Source organism: Mirounga angustirostris, unplaced genomic scaffold, assembly GCF_029215605.1.
Source record: "Mirounga angustirostris isolate CCGP_5_RB_7025 unplaced genomic scaffold, mMirAng1.0.hap1 SCAF_15, whole genome shotgun sequence".
Lineage (NCBI taxonomy): Eukaryota > Metazoa > Chordata > Mammalia > Carnivora > Phocidae > Mirounga > Mirounga angustirostris.
In genome coordinates this window covers 14,220,001-14,236,856 of record NW_026991723.1, presented here as the reverse complement: position 1 = coordinate 14,236,856, position 16,856 = coordinate 14,220,001, and the positions used below count along the sequence as shown (strand labels likewise).

At 37.5% G+C, this 16,856-nt stretch overlaps 1 protein-coding gene and 2 pseudogenes across 5 annotated transcripts in view; 2 read left to right on the top strand and 1 right to left on the bottom strand.

The window, feature by feature from the left end:
• Positions 1-16,856, top strand: part of ABHD17B (abhydrolase domain containing 17B, depalmitoylase) — a 50,036-nt gene that overhangs the window by 1,450 nt on the left and 31,730 nt on the right. The window contains exons 2-3 of one of the 5 annotated variants that reach the window (XM_064579489.1): positions 139-216; positions 2,368-2,468. The exons of 2 other annotated variants lie outside the window; for them this stretch is intronic. In XM_064579489.1, coding sequence (XP_064435559.1) covers positions 195-216; positions 2,368-2,468 — 123 coding nt within the window. In that variant the 5' untranslated portion in view covers positions 139-194. Of the gene's footprint in view, positions 1-138; positions 217-2,364; positions 2,469-16,856 lie in introns of all 5 variants that reach the window. 2 more of the 5 variants (XM_064579488.1, XM_064579490.1) reach the window with 2 other exon arrangements.
• The window catches only part of LOC135362718 (proteasome subunit alpha type-1-like), a 20,606-nt pseudogene continuing 18,470 nt past the window's right edge, over positions 14,721-16,856 (top strand).
• LOC135362739 (small ribosomal subunit protein uS5-like) overlaps positions 15,924-16,856 on the bottom strand; it is a 6,634-nt pseudogene continuing 5,701 nt past the window's right edge.

Below are 16,856 nucleotides of genomic sequence, written 5' to 3'. Positions count from 1 at the left end.
AATAACGGAATACAGAGAGGGTGACCTTTAAATTTTGGCTTTTATGGAAAGGTGTTTTCTGTTTAATGTATTTCGTAATATATGTGCATATAATACCTCATCTGCAAGATGATTCATTGATTTTTTTTTTTTTTTAAGGCTCCAATACATAAAAAGAATTTTGGAGATCTTGGGTCAGCATTTGGAACTGCCTAATGAGCCTGAGTAAAAAGTCAGGTACATGTTGTAATAGGGTGTATCTGTTTACATTAACAGGAAAAGTTAGAGTAAAATGAACTTTTCTCCATAGTTTGTCTCTTCATATTTTGATGGCATAAACTCATTTGTGTAACCTATCTAGTATCTCATCGTAACCAAGATTTTAGTCATCATAATTACCAGTGTTCTTACTAGGGACTGCCCCACTCTAGTTGGTTAATTTTTGTGAGAGTAGAGGTGGTGGCTTAAAGAACAGGAGAGAGAGCCATGTTTCAACTTAATAAAAGAAATAAAATGCCTGTTGTGCGGTAGTTGCTGTATTATTTGAGGTCCGTGAGCCAATGAATAGCACCCTCACCTCAATATTTTGACCTCTCTTTTCTCCTGCTCCAGTATTAATAAGGTTAATTGGGAAGGATAGGATTAGATTTTTAGCAGGCTAGGCAGTTTTAATTTTGTCCCGTGCTGTGCAGGACTGTAGTTGGTAAGTGCTTGTTTCCTTGAGTATCTTTGCCCATTTTGAAATATGTGTGAAATGATATCTGACAAAGAATTTGTTTCCTGTGACAAACAAAATTATCATAAAACATCATGGCAAAATAATGTCTTTGATAACTTTATGAGCACAGAACAACTAAGCAATTAGTGTCCCAAGTTCTGTCACTGAATTGGTCTACAAACTCAAGCAATCTGAGTCAGTTTCTCCATCTGTAATATAGGGCCAATAAAATGTGTTACCTGCACATTTTATAGAAAGGGCGGTGAGAACCAACAGTTACTTCGATTATGTGACATTGATTTAGTTTATTAATAAGAGTACTTTTCGATGCACATCTCTTATTTTGGTATTATGAATTTCAATTCCTTGGTGAAGAATTAGCCTAAGGAAAGAGAGTTATAATAGGGAGAATGCCTATCCTATGTGCCATCATCTAAGAATTGATAACTCAGAATTTCCCCCATATTAAGATTGCTGTCAATATCCTTAGAATCCGTGATGATGAGAAAATAGAGAGTGACGAATTGGCTTGGTTGGTTTCTTTACTGGTAGATTTTATTTCTAGTATATCCAAGTTTTTGTTCTTAATTCTCAAAACTTACTTCTACCTTTCCTACCCTGTTAACAAATTGTCATATATGTATTGCCCTATATTATGCCTCTCAACCCTAGCCTTGTGAGTTGGGGAGGAAAAGTGATGTTTTATGACATTTTTACAGATAAAATAAAGCCCAGAGAAGTTAATTCTTTGAATTGCCTAAAGCTACATAATTTGTAAGAAGCAGAACCTGGGTTTTCGGACTTCTAGCCCTGAATCCTTTGCTTTGGAGCAGTGTTTTCCAAACAGCTGTTTGGACCCAGCAGTTTTTGCCAATTCAGATGAAATGAGAACAATATAAGTATTGGCAACATACAATATAATGAATATTCATGCACCCATTACTCAATTGAAGAAATAAAACTACAAAACAAAATGAAGCTTCCTTTGTACTTCGAAAACCCCTCTGAAATCCTACTTCCTCTTTCCCTACTCCCAGCCACTAACCAAAAAAATAGAATGCATCCTTCCTATCCATGTGTTTATACCTAACTGCATGCCTTTATGTCCTTGAACATTATATAGTTTTTCTTTGATTATTTAAGTATGTTTGTATCTGTAGCCTGCTTTCTAAACTCTATTTGCCAAGATTTATCTATGTTTATTCAGGTAATTCTAGTTTATTTTTACTGCGATAATGGTATGTGTTTCATTATGTGACTATCAGATTTCTGTTGATCATTTTAGTTTTTTCCAGTTGCTTATTAAAACACTGTGGGGAATATTCTTGTATATGTTTACTTAGGTACATGTGCAAGACTTCCTCTAGGGCAGTGGTTCTTGAGCCTATATCCCATTTTTATAGAAGCATTTTATAACATTTCCAGTTCTGCCCTAAAATGAAATTCAAATAAAATTAAAACTTAAATTTACATTGTATTTTAAAGTAATGCTCTTACTAAAATATAAGAACTTAAAACAGTAATATATTTCACTGTGTAGATGCTCAGACCAAACCACACTCTAATCTTGCTAAGTGTGATAGTAGACTAGTAAAATCAGGATTCAGGGAGCTTGTTAGAAATCAGAATCTCAGGACCTGCCCTACTAACTCATGCTGAATTTTAAGAAGACTTCCAGGTGATTTGTGTGCACATTAAAATCCAAGAAGCACTGCTGGAAGAAAGAGAAGTCAAATACTTTGCACCAGTGTTTAATATCACCATGAATAGGGTAAGCTACTGATGCAAATTATTATTATTATTTAAGATTTTATGTATTCATTAGAGAGAGAGTGCAAGAGTGCACGCGCACACCTTGGGGGGAGTTGTGCAGGAGAGGGAGAAGCCGACTTCCTGCTGAGCAGGCTAGATCCCAGGACCCCGAGATCATGATCTAAGCCAAAGGCAGACGCTTACCCCACTGAGCCCTCAGGCACCCCTACTGTTGGAAATTAAAACAGGTGTGTTGAATTGGCTGTTCAGACACCGATGGTGGCACTGTTGTTGATAAATGAGTTTCTGAAATAAACTATTTTCAGTAAAGTTTGGACAAAAAAAAAATGCAGTCTTCTCTCTTTACGCAGTGGTTGCGTTCTTTAAAATCTTCATCTATATTAAAGCAATACAGGGTGCCTGGGTGGCTCAGTCGGTTAAGCGTCTGCCTTCGGTTCAGGTGGGGATTGAGTCCCTCATCGTGCTCCCTGCTCAGCAGGGAGTCTGCTTCTCCCTCTCCCTCTACCTCTCCCCCTGCTTATGCTCTGTGTCTGTCTCTCCAATGAATAAAAACGAAATCTTAAAAAAAAAAAATCAATACAAATATACTTTGTGTTAAGTCCTGTTTATAAATATCTGAGCTTATTTACTCTCAAGTGTTTCAGTAATGGACGAGGGGATCTATTTTCCCACCTTTCAAATACTTTGTTAGACTTCTTAAGGCTTGCCATGCTGAGGAGTATGTGAAGTGTGGTACCTCATTGGAATTTTTATTTGCATGTCCCCAGTTAGTCTTGTAGTTGAGAACACTTAGATTTATATTTCTGGGCAATCATGTTCCTTTTCTGTGAATTGCTTATTTGTTGTTGTTGTTGTTTTAATGGGATTGTTTATCTTACTGATTTGTAAATGCTTTTTATGTATTCTGGATAGCCATGCTTGGTAGCTTTTACAAATATCTTCTAGTCTTTAGCATGTCTTTTCACTTTAAATATGGTGTCTTTTTATGACTTAAAGTTCTTAGTTTTAAAGTCAAATATTTTTTTTTTCTTTCTTTTTTTTTTTTAAGATTTAAGTAATCTCTACACCCAGGTGGGGCTTGAACTCATAACCCCAAGATCAAGAGTCACATGCTCTACTGACTGAGCTAGCCAGGTGCTCCTGGTCAAATGTATTTTGGCTTTTTCTCTTTAAAGGAAGTCTTTTCTATCCTGAAGTTGTATTATTGATCTTTCATAGTCATTTGCATCCTTCACATTTCGGTTTGTTTAACATGTGTCTTCATCACTTTTTATCCTGGCTAGAATTTTTTAATGGTTATTATGACCTTAATTTTTAAACAGAGTTTTAGACTAAATTCAGATAGTACTTTGATGTTAATTTGTCTCAGAAATAGGTTCTGTTTTGTTTTCCCTAGAATTAAAAGGGAGAATGGTTACACAAGTTCTTTATGCATACAGTTAAAGGTGAAAAGTGGTAAAGGAAAACTGGGTCAGTGTTGACTTTGTGTCAGTTACTATTTTAGATTTTTTGGGGGTACATCTGTAAACAAGCAAAGATCCCTAGTTTCCTAGAGCTTGCCACCTAGCAGAGGACCACAGACAATATGCAAAATTTTAAAAATATCTAATATTTAGAAAGTGATCAATACTTCTAAAGAAAAAGTAGTGAAGGGTAGGAGGGAATCAAAGGAGGCAGTTTGACCTATCAAGTAGTGTGGTTAGGGTAAACGTCACTGAGAAGGGGAGAATGAGCATCGAAGACACCAGCCATGCAGATACTAACAAAGTCTTGAAAGAGTTGACATAGTCTTTAAGTTAAACGTGTATCCCTTGCTCTCTCATTTAATAAGTTGTGTGAACTTGGACAAATTAACTGAGTTAAACCTGAAGCCTTGATTTCCTGAAGTATTAAAGGATGGTAACCTGAGAAAAGTATTATTAAGATTAAAGGAGATAACAAGTGAAAACACCTCCTACCCCCACCTAGTTCTCATTTGGCACTCTGTATTTTCATAGCGTTTATCACAGTGTAATTATCTGTGTCACCAGTTGATAAGTTTTATCCCACCTCTTCTGAAATACTAATGAAAAGAACCAGTCAGTGTTATATTTTATTAACAGATTCATTTGTAAACTATCTTTAACCCTTTTTTTTTAATGTGAAAATCCTCAGATTTGTTGAGAAAGTGTTTTGTTTTTAAGGTGTCTTTGTGCTAGAGCTTCAAAATATATTACAGGCATTACCTCATTGATGACCATACACCATCTTTCTTATGGAGGCAATGGATATGTATCATCTTGCACTTGGAATGAATTGAAGCTGCTAAATGGTATAAAGTGACATAAAGTCAAGGAGAATTTGGATGAAATCTGATTACATTTGGCTATATTTGTCCCTGTGCTCCTTTTTTTTCCCTTTCTGCAATACTGCTAAAATTTACTTTCTAAAGTATAAAAGCAAAGACATGTAGCTTATGTCATATTGTTAGATTGTGTGGCCTTCCAAAAATCATTGTGACACAAGTAATATTTTAGTTACGACTTTATTTTCCGTTTTCCCCCATGAAGCTTCTCATAGTATCTAAGGAGGTAGTATTAGAATTGGCAATAGTGTTAGAGGTCTTCACTTTTAAAAATACATACTGCTGAAGAAATTCAAACGTTATGGTTGTCTTGGATTATTAAACATTTATTTTTAAGATGTAGTCACATTAGAAGAATAGGATTAAGAAAATAAGCATATGCTTAGTGTAGGTCAGGGTAAAGGAAAAAAGAGGGTTGAAATAACCTCATTAACTTGGTGTAAGCAAATCTGCGTTATAACCTCAACAAACCCAAAGTAGAGCAAGAGTGCCTCCAGGAACAAAAATAGAAGACATTATCATTTTATCAATTGCAGTAAACTTGTTCGGCTTCTGAATTTAGATTGTTCTTAAATGTGTTTTTAAAATTAAAATCAATTGAGGGGCCCCTGGGTGGCTCAGTCGGTTAAGCAGCTGCCTTCGACTCAGGTCATGGTCCCGGGGTCCTGGGATAGAGTCCGGCACCCGGCTCCCTGCCCAGCGGGGAGCCTGCTTCTCCCTCTCCTCCCAGCTTGTGCTCTCTGTCCCTATCTCTCTCTCTCTCTCTCTCAAATAAATAAATAAATAAATAAAATCTTTAAAAAATAAATAAAATTAAAAATCAATTGAAATAATCCCTTAATAAACTTTTCCCAAACATGCCATCTATGAAGTGTGACCTAGATATTTTAATTTTTTACTTTCTAGCTTAGCCAATCCCAACCCCAAAAGTAAAAATTATTCTTTTTTTTTTTTAAAGATTTTTATTTATTTGACAGAGAGAGATAGTGAGAGCAGGAACACAAGCAGGGGGAGTGGGAGAGGGAGAAGCAGGCTTCCCGCTGAGCAGGGAGCCTGATGCGAGGCTCAATCCCAGGACCCTGGGATCATGACCTGAGCTGAAGGCAGGCACTTAACGACTGAGCCACCCAGGCGCCCCAGGAAAAATTATTCTTTGCACATCGGTTATTACCAAGAAAATAATGCTATTCGGTAACTGGTTTTGGCAAGCTTTTAACTGAAACACTGGGTTACATTTTGTTCAGAGCTTTTTAAAAGACCTTAACGACACTTGTATTAATAAAGATTTAGGGCAGTAAAGTTAGAGTGAGGGGAACTTCTTAAAATTATACATTAAGGACATGCAGATAAATCCTCTAGGGTAATTGTTTTCAATTTTTTTTTTGTTAGAATTCATAAGGAAGACATTTTGCTTCATGATTTGATATTTAAAAAAAGTTTCATTGAAGAGATTAAATCTGTCAGCATGAGCATTCTTCAGGGAGATTTTTTTTCTTGTACAGAAAGAAGTAAAACTTAAAGGGCTTAAAAAAAAACAGTAAAAGTTGTTTAATTTATTTGTAGAAGAAGTGATTGAGTTGGGGAGGGAATTTAACCAATGGAGAAGGAACAGAATGCACAAAGGCGTAGAGGGAAGAAAGAATAGGTCTCTCATTGAAGAATAGTATGTTCAGTAGAATGAATGAATAGGGAGGTGCTCAGAAATAAGGCTAGAGACTGGGAAGCAGAGAGGGTGAGGGGATCATGTATGACATACTAAAGTATTTAATTTATTCAAGGGGACGGTAAGGCCCATTGAAAGATTTAAATGGGAAAGTGACATCACCTGGCAGCAGTGTAGAGTGTGGATTAGAAGAGTGATAGATATTAGTGAGTGGTTTTTAATGTTAAATAAAAAGTGGTTGAGCAAAGATGTGGCTGAGGGAGTGGAGAGGGCTACATAGGAGACAGGCCTTGATTGAGAGGAATAAAGAGGAAAAGGGAGGAGAGTGGGAATACAGATGGAGATAGGGTCTGTAGCTTAGGGGAGAAGTCTGTGCTAGAGATTTAAGTTTTTAGATTTAGGCCTTGTTAGTATGTAAGAGGTAGTTAAAGCTGTGGGTACAGTTGAGATCAAAAGACTGGAAAACAAAAGAGGGAAGTAGTAGTTAAATCCATGGGTTTAGGTGAGTTAAACAAAAGAGGAAGACAAAAGGTCAGTCTGTAAAAGTAATAATAAAACCTTTAAAGAGGTCACCAGAAAAACCAAGATTGGAAGTTAGTTTCAAGAAGGAAGGAAAGGACAGTGGTGTTTAATGCCACAAAGTGATTGTGTAAATTGAAGACTAAGTACCCTAAGTACCTTTGGAAAAAAAATTTTTTTAAGCTTTTATCTATCTATTAGGGAGAGAGAGGGTGCTCAAGAGCGCATGCATGAGTAGGGTGAGGGGCAGAAGGAGAGGGAGAAGCAGACCACCAGCTGAGCGGGGAGCCCAACTCAGGGCTCGATCCCAGAATTCTGGGATCATGACCTGAGCTGAAAGCAGACGTTTAACCTACTGAGCCACCCAGGTGCCCCTGCACTTTGAAATTTTAAGAGGTTATTGGTAATCTTAAATGGGTCAACAGTTTTATGATAAATGTTAGATCACAATTCATTTGGGACCTCTTGTGGAAGAGTGGGAAGTGAGAATAAAAAGGTTTGTTCCTGGGGCGCCTGGGTGGCTCAGTCGTTAAGCGTCTGCCTTCGGCTCAGGTCATGATCTCAGGGTCCTGGGATCAAGCCCCACATCGGGCTCCCTGCCCAGCGGGGAGCCTGCTTCTCCCTCTCCCACTCCCCCTGCTTGTGTTCCCTCTCTCGCTGTGTCTCTCTCTGTCAAATAAATAAAATCTTTAAAAAAAAAAAAAAGGTTTGTTTCTGAAGGACACTCAGAGATGATAATTTGAATCTAGATATAAATACACCCACTTTTTTTAAAAGAGGAGAGTCTTGAATATGTTTAATAAACAGAAAATATAAGCCAGTAGAGCAGGAGAGGCTGTAAGGATATGGGAAACAGGATAATTGATTAGGCAGGGCCTCTGAAGATGCTAGAGGCACTGGAACAATCTAGAATATGTGTTGGAGGGATTGGTCATGAGGGAGGGAGACTTTAAAGGAGTGAAAAGGCAATCGGGATTCAATGAATTGATTTCCAGCGTTCAGAAAGAGATTATCAAATATGTGCCTGCCTGTTCCCAAGTAAAAGAACATCTTTTTCTGAACCTAGTATGCCAGGAATTTAGATGTTGCCTCATTTAATGTTCCTAGCAACTCTGCAAAGTTTACAGATATGAAAAATTGAGGCTCAGAGAAGTAAGTTGTCTAAAGCCACGCATCTAGAAGGTAACTCAGCTGTGATTTGATTGCATTTATGTCTAGTTCCAGAGCTTAGTACTAAAACTTTTTTTTAAGGGCCGAATTCCCCCAAAAAGGGGAAAACAATAAGAGGCTTCTAATTTAAGTTTTGCCCAGTGAAATCACTTCAAAAAATATTTTTAAACTTAGTGCCTATTACAATTTTTTAAATTTTTTACGTGTTTTCTTTTTCACAAAAAGAAAAAAATAGAAAGGACATAATGTCCAAACAAATAGAAGGCAGACCTTTGAAATCACTAAGCTCTTGTCCATAGCTTTTTCCCAAAGAATAACTTTATCAGCAACCAGTACCAGTCCTCAAACCATGCTTTCCAAAAGACTCTTGAAATGAGAATTTTATACACAAAAATATAGTACATTGTTACTTCAGTTGTTACAGCTAAACATTTATGTTCAAAAAAACTAAGTATTGTTTTCCCCCTTTGCTAGAAACTCATATTTTGTTTTGCTGCAAATTGATTTCTGAGGGTTCTCATTACCAAACCTCTAAGAAATTAATAAAATGACTGATAAACTGAAGAAACTCTGAGAAATATATAGCAGTAATTCCTGAACTATTTCCTTTTGTTAACTTATTAGCTACTTGTGGGGTTTTTTTATTATGGTTTATTTTTTCAATTGCTGAAAGCCATTGTAAATCCAAATGTCTTTTTTTTTTTTTTTTTAAGTAATGTCTACACCCAGTGTGGGGTTTGAATTTACAACCCTGAGATAAAGAGTTGCATGCTACACCAATCGAACCAGCCAGATGCCCCCAAGTCTTTTTAGAAACAGGAGATCAAATTGCTCTAACATTATACCATTGCTTACTACCTTACCTTGTCCCTTTTTGGGAATATTCTCCTGTGTGCATAAACTTACTTGCTTATAGAAATGTAAGTATTGCCTAATCAACTATAATAGCATATCTTAAATCAGCACATGTGTAATTCTTTCTTTTTTTTTTTAAGATTTTATTTATTTGCTAGAGACAGAGAGCACAAGCAAGAGGATGGGCAGGCAGAGGGAGAGGGCTAAACAGGCTCCCCGCTGAGCAGGGAGCCCTATGCTATGCCAAGTTCAATCCCAGGACCCTGGGATCGTGACCTGAGCCGAAGGCAGATGGCTTAACCGACTGCGCCACCCAGGGGCCCTTGTGTAACTCATTTTTTAGGGTTCCTACTAACGTGAAAAACAGAGCTCGGCTCCATGTTCTTTAAGTCTGAAGTTGTGCTTCTTACTTTGATGGTACTGGAAAGCGATGAGAGTAATACAGAAAAAAATCAAAGTTCAGAGGCTTATAGCCACCATTATTGCCAACGTTCTCCTCTCCCAAGTCCTGAAGGTATGGAGATGGTTAGCAAGACATTTACTGATATTCCCTGATGTTGATGCTAAAGGTGGAAAAGGGAAGAACTTTTTAGCATGTGAGTATTCCAGTCACTGGATAGCTTTACTTTTGAGTGAGGATGGCCTCCACCACCTGAGGTCTTCGCAGCTGCAGTTGACTACCCTAACTAGATGGCAAAGCAAGTCACCTTCAAAGACAATTTGCTTCTTTTAAGGTGGTGTTAGGGCATTTGATTGCTACCTTTGCACTATGCTGCACCTGGGGATTACAAGAGCAAATCATTTATTTTAAATGCCTGAACCATTTTCACAGGGTCCTGGGCTGCGCTCAGCCGGGAGTCTGCTTGAGTTTCTCCTCCTCTGCCCTTCCTCCCTCCTCTCTTTCACTCTTAATAAATAAATCTTTAAATGCCTGAACTACTTAAAAATGCTTCAAGATGTAGATCCTTCTCATTGGCACACATTTTATCCCAAAAGAAGCCCTCAAACAAGACAATGTTCAATTTTTTCCTGTAGGAAAAATTATCTCTTCAAAATAATTCATGAGTACTAGGCTCTTTAAAATGGCCTCCCAAATTATTCAGTTGGGAAACATTTAACTTTTTTTCTTTTTGGCCAACCATCAAATAACCCTTTAAATAAAGGATTTTCCAACCTTGTCAAAGGACACTCATGGTATTACTTGACAAATACAGTGTTATTGCTTTATGATCAGCAAATTGATTTGCTATTTTGCAGTTAATGGGCATTAACCAGGTAAAACATCTTTAATTACTAATTTGTACTTGTGGTAATTATACCCAACTTCATGGTCTGTTTATTTAACTGCCTCTCTTAAGGATTTTAAATCTATCAGAAGGTGTTTTTTTAATGCATAGAATGCAGTGTAAATAGAAATATAATTTGTAATTATGGTTTCCAAAAAGATTCAAGCCATAAATTAAACATTAGTGTTGTGAATCCTGGTTCAAAACAACAAAACAAAATCTTTTTTTTTTTTTTTTTAATTATATTTATTTGTCAGAGAGAGAGAGAGTGAGCACAAGCAGGGGGAATGGCGGGCAGAGGGAGAAACACACTCCCCACTGAGCAGGGAGCCCAGTGCGGGACTTGATCCCCAGACCCTGGGATCATGACCTGAGCTGAAGGCAGACGCTTAGCCAAATGAGCCACCCAGGCATCCAAAACAAAATCTATTTTGATTATATTTAGCATTATTTCAGTTTATATTCTGTCAGTTCTTTAGGTATAACTGTAAGTTCTTCTTTTCTTTAATCTCTTTCACTTAGATTGTTATTAATCAGGTACTTCCTATGTAGTGCTAAAGAAAACACATGGTCAGTGACCACATAGTAAAGACAATAGGTAGTAAAGACAATTGGTATTTATCAAGTAAGCTCACAGGTGAGTGGGTGGCAAGGATCACAATTTTAAACTGTAAAGGAAAAGAACTGGGAGCTGTAAAAAATAATAACCTAATTTAGGGGTGCCTGGGTGGCTCAGTTGGTTAAGTGTCTGCCTTCGGCTCAGGTCATGATCCTGGGGTCCTGGGATCAAGCCCTGCGTGGGGCTCCCTGCTCCTTCTTCTCCCTCTCCCTCTGCCACTCTCCCTGCTTGTGTTCTCCTACTCTCTCTCTCAAAAAAAGAAAAAAAAAATTTTTTTAAGATTTTATTTATCTTAGAGATGACACAGCGAGAGAGAGAGCACAGCAGGGAGGGTGGGGAGAGGGAGAAGCAGGCTTCTCTCCGAGCAGGGAGCCCGATGCGGAGCTCGATCCCAGGACCCTGGGGTTCATGACCTGAGTCGAAGGCAGACGCTTAACAACTGAGCCACCCAGGCTCCCCTCAAATAAAGAAAATCTTAAAAAAAAAAAAAAAAAAAAAGAATAACCTAATTTAGATTTGAGGTTCATGAGATCTCTCTGAAAAGGGGGCATTTGAGATTGGAATAATGAGAAGTCAGTAGAGAGTGTGCAAACCCTGAAGTGGAAACCACTTTCATGCTTTCAAGGAAATGGGAGATGGGGAGGGAGACCACAACCATAAGTGATGAAAGGAGAGCGTATCAAGGTAAATTTGGAACGGTAAGCAAAGGCCTGATCCTGCAGGGCCTTTAAGGACTTGTGGAGAAGTTAGATTATTACAAGTGCAGAGGGAAGCCAGCCATAGAGGAGTTTTTAAGCAGGTTATCACCTAGTAAGCTGTGTAGAACATTATGAATGGGAGAAATTCATACTTAACCTCAGTTATTTTCCATTTGTTTTTTCACACGTTTTGAGTTCCTTCTGTTGTCTTACTCTACATAAACCTGGTCATTCCTTTCATTTGTAAAAGCTGGGAACTACAATAAAAGCATAGAAAAGTAACTTAAGTAAATCAAGAGAATTGTATGTATTTTCACCTATAATTAAGGATGATAGGAAATTAAATGACTTCTCAATTGAACTCTTGTATTTATACTTAAGATATTGAGCTCAGTGTAAACTTCCCTGCTATTTGATACTGTTTTGACTTGTATTTAGTAATGTTCCCACAGGTTTCCTTTTTTTCTTTAGAAATGTCATATTTAGAAACTTTTTATATTCTTGATATTCTTAATAGAGTGTACAATCAGACTTCTCTTTCTATAGGAGCAAGAAAAGGAAGAAAACTATATCTAGTTGTACAAAGAAAGATAATGTGAACATAGGATATGATGCCCGAAAACATCCAGGCAGATACAAAAGAGAGGGAGGATTCAGTATAATAAAATACTCTTGCTGGAAAAGCTCCAGCTCTTATATTTCAGTCTTCTCACATTAAAATTGAGGCACTTAGGGGCATAAAAGTTCATTTTAAATAAAATTATACCTAGAAGCACTAGTATGTAAGGTGATAGTTACTAACCCAGATAATGGCATTTGGAAGGATGAATGGACTATCCATCTTTAATGCTTGCTTTCTCCTTCATCCCAAACAAGTATTTACAACAGAGGTATAGTACATGTGTTGACTACCAAAAAACTAGCTATGAGATTCTTCTCAAATCAGATATCAAAGATTTGCCCACACTTTTTTGCAAGCCACTCCCTTCTCTCCATTCTACTCTTCTCCAGTTGCATCACTTGGCATAGATTCAGAAATGTTGTTCTCTATCAGCTTTGACTAAAAGACTTTGCAGACCTAGTCTAGAAATTGTCTCTTAAAAAAGCAGGAAAAGTCTACAATAGTCACTTGTTTCTTTGCTACTTGCCTCTTTAAAAGGAGAATATAAGGCAAAATTTTTATTAACTAAAACATCCAATAAATCAAGGTTATCTTTATTTTGCAGAGTAGAAAGTTATATATGTTACTGATGTAGAGAAACAATTACTTTTAAATGTAGTCAAGTGTTGATATTTAACTGAAGGATGTGATTTACACATTTTGCAATATGATGACCATTTGTTGATTTTCTACTTTCTTAATAGTGTGTTTAACATACCTCCCATGTATTAGGTTGAAATTTGTGCCTGTATGAGGCTTGCTTCTGAAAATCTTAAATTTGAAATCTTAAAATTTAAATAAATTCTTCAGCAGTACAGTAGTTACCAAGTTGCTGTGCTCTGTTGGTACATAGGCTTTTATGCAGTTGCCTGAACGACTGCATCATTCTAATACATGTGTAAGGAGCTACAGTGGTTTCTGTACATTGCTGAACAGAGATTTGTTTTTAAATTTTTCATTTGTCTAATCCTTACCTGTCCCAGTTTTTTCCCTTTCTTTCTACCATGCACCCTTTGCTTTAGTATTATACTTTCACCTGTATTACTGTCCCAGCCTGGAGAGTTTTCCCTCTGCTTTTGGAAATAACATCCTGGTTTAAAGTTCTAAGTCCACAAAGTTTTTTCTAATTATTGATACCTACTTTTGTCTGATTTCTGAAGCTTAAAATCTACCCCACATTATATAGTGCTTAATATTTATAAGATGAAAAGACCCTGTACAGCATTGATTTATTAATAATAAATATTCACTTATTATAATACATTTAAAATATTGACTACCAATTTACAAAAGAGCACATGAATTTAGAATTGAAAGAGACTTGAATGAATATGAGGCCAACTACCTTATGTTTTCAAATGAGGAAACAGAGCACTTAAGTGATTTTTCCAAAGTCTGGAAGAATTTAAACTGAGTCCTAATTTATGAAATATGTTATTGTTTTCTTTAATTAGGCATTTAAACCTTTTTTCTTTGAAATAATTATTCTAGTTTGTGTTATGTCCTCAAGAAAATGTGTGCAAAAGGTAAAATTTTCATGTTTGAAGAAACATTGACAGAAGTGTTGATTTATTGGGATGGGAAAGGTATTAAGCACAAGTGACAGTGGCAAGTGTTTATTACACATTTTCTAGAAGTAGTGGTAATTTCTTCACATTTTTCCTTACTGCTGAGTAGAGCTAAGGAAAAGCAGCTGGTCAGCAGAGGAAATGGAAGTGGTGGAGATGGCAGTTTGTGATGGCCAGACTGTTGGTAGACAGACTGAAGGCCATATTAAGTAAGAATTGACTGACTTGTTACACAATCTATGTAAAGAGAGGCAATGATCTTGTTCAGGAGTATAATACTTATATTGAGACTGCATAAATGCCATAATCCCCCCCCGTATCCCTATAAAAAGGCCCTGTATATTATTATATGGAGAAGGGATTGATAGATAAGAGGAATATACTTATATGCTGCTTATCATGCAGTTCTGTGGTTCTGTTTTCCACATGGTTGATACAAATACCGTTTTCAAAATAATTATTTGTAGGAACAGTTGAAGTTGTACTCTGATCTACTCTGAAGTCATGTGGTTTTGTTTTGTTTCTTTTATGCTGAAACAGATTTATATCTGCCCCACTTCTAAATAAGTGGTAGGGTAACACTGACTTAATTTAAGTAACTGAAATCTCACTCCTTCACCAAATAAATATTCTTTTTTTTTTTTTTTAAGATTTTGTTTATTTATTTGAGAGAGAGAAAATGAGAATGAGAGAGCATGAGAGGTGGGAGGGTCAGAGGGAAAAGCCGACTCCCCGCTGAGCAGGCACTATTGATCCTGGGACTCCAGGATCACGACCCGAGCAGAAGGCAGTCATCTAACCAACTGAGCCACCCAGGTGCCCGCCAAATAAGCATTCTGAAGAGTTTATATCTCGGGCGCCTGGGTGGCTCGCTCAGTTGGTTAAGCAACTGCCTTCGGCTCAGGTCATGATCCTGGAGTCCTGGGATCAAGTCCCGCATCGGGCTCCCTGCTCAGCGGGGGGTCTGCTTCTCCCTCTGACCCTCTTCCCTCTTGTGCTGTCTCTCATTCTCTCTCTCAAATAAATAAAATCTTTAAAAAAAAAAAAAAAAAAGAGTTTATATCTCAGAACCCTCCTGAACCCACACCTCTGCCACAGCCAGACCCGTGCCGGAACCATGTTTTACAACCAGTATGGCAATGATGTCACTGGAGCCCTCAGGGCAGGATTCATCAAATTGAGCATGCAGTGGAAGCTGTCAAGCAAGGTTCAGCCACAGTTGGTCTGAAATCAAAAACCCATGCAGTGTTGGTTGCATTGAAGAGAGCACAGTCAGAGCTTGCAGCTCATCAGAAAAAAATTCTCCATGTTGACAACCATATTGGTATCTCAGTTGCAGGACTTACTGCGGATGCTAGACTGTTATGTAATTTCATGCGCCAAGAGTGTTTGGATTCCATATTTGTATTTGATAGACCACTTCCTGTGTCTTGCCTTGTATCTCTAATTGGAAGCAAGACCCAGATACCAACACAATGATATGGCCGGAGACCATATGGTGTTGAGCTGCTTATTGCTGGTTATGATGATATTGGCCCTCACATTTTCCAAACCTGTCCATCTGCCAACTATTTTGACCGTAGAGCCATGTCCATTGGAGCCCATTCTCAATCAGCTCATACTTTCTTGGAGAGACATATGTCTGGGTTTATGGAGTGCAGTTTGAATGAACTGGTTAAACATGGTCTGCGTGCCTTACAAGAGACACTTCCTGCAGAGCAGGACCTAACTACAAAGAATGTTTCCATTGGAATTGTTGGTAAAGACTTGGGAGTTTACGATTTATGATGATGATGATGTATCTCCATTCCTGGAAGGTCTTGAAGAAAGACCACAAAGAAGGGCACAGCCTGCTCAACCTGCTGATGAACCTGCAGAAAAGGCTGATGAACTGATGGAACATTAAGTTACAAGCCAGTCTGTATGTTTATTATCAAATCTATAAGAATGCAGGAACATGTACTGATGACAATAATCTGTACGTAGGAATCAGTCCAGATGTGTTTTTCCCTAGCAACTTGTCTGAAACCATATAATGGTGTGCATTTTTCTTTGAGAGGGTCTATCTAATCATTTTCTAGAAAGTATAGGTATCTGTACTGATGTTTTTATATGAAGAACATAGTGTCTTTCTGAAACTGTGAAATAAAACTGTTTCACCTGAGGGGGGAAAAAAAGTTTGTATCTCAGAACTGGCCTAGTGGAAGAACCTATTATTTTGAGAATTAATGTTTATTACATATATGCATATTTGACCACTTTCATTTTCAGCCTATCCTATAAGACAGCAGAATGTCCTTATAACAAGGAAGGCAATTGAAATTTCTTTTCTTTCAAAAAGGAGTCTTTGAACAAAATGTTAAAAGTAGAAGGTAAACAAGGAAAAAGGTAACTTTCAGAGAAAGGAAAGGTTAGAGACTCCGGGAAGCGCCTGGGTGGCTCAGTCAATTAAGCATCTGCCTTCAGCTCAGGCCATGATCCTGGGGTCCTGGGATTGAGCCCTGAGTCAGGCTCCCTGCTCAGCGGGGAGTCTGATTCTCACTCTCTCTGGCCCTCTGCCCCCCACCCCCCAGCTGGTGCTCTCTCACACTCTGCCCGCTCTCTCTCTCAAATTACAGAAATCTTTAAAAAGAAAGAAAGATTAGACTCTGGATATATTTAATAAGAGGAAAACCCAAAAATCCAAAAAACATTTTGGAAGGAGTAAATTATTATTTTGTTTCCGTTCTGTTTAGACATTCACTCTATTGATCCTTCTTAGCTACTTTATATTTACATTCAAAATTAAGAAGCCTATATGCTAGAATGTAATTTAAGTGCCATTGAACTCAAGCCTTTGATGTTAGAGATAAGGAGGCTGAGATTCAGGGGGAAATGACTTCCCTAATGTCACGGAGCTAGTTGGTATCAGAATAGGGACTAGAATCCACCTTTTCTGATTCATATACCAGGGTTCTTTATACTATACCACAGACCAGTTAATGATTTTTTTTTTTTTTTAAG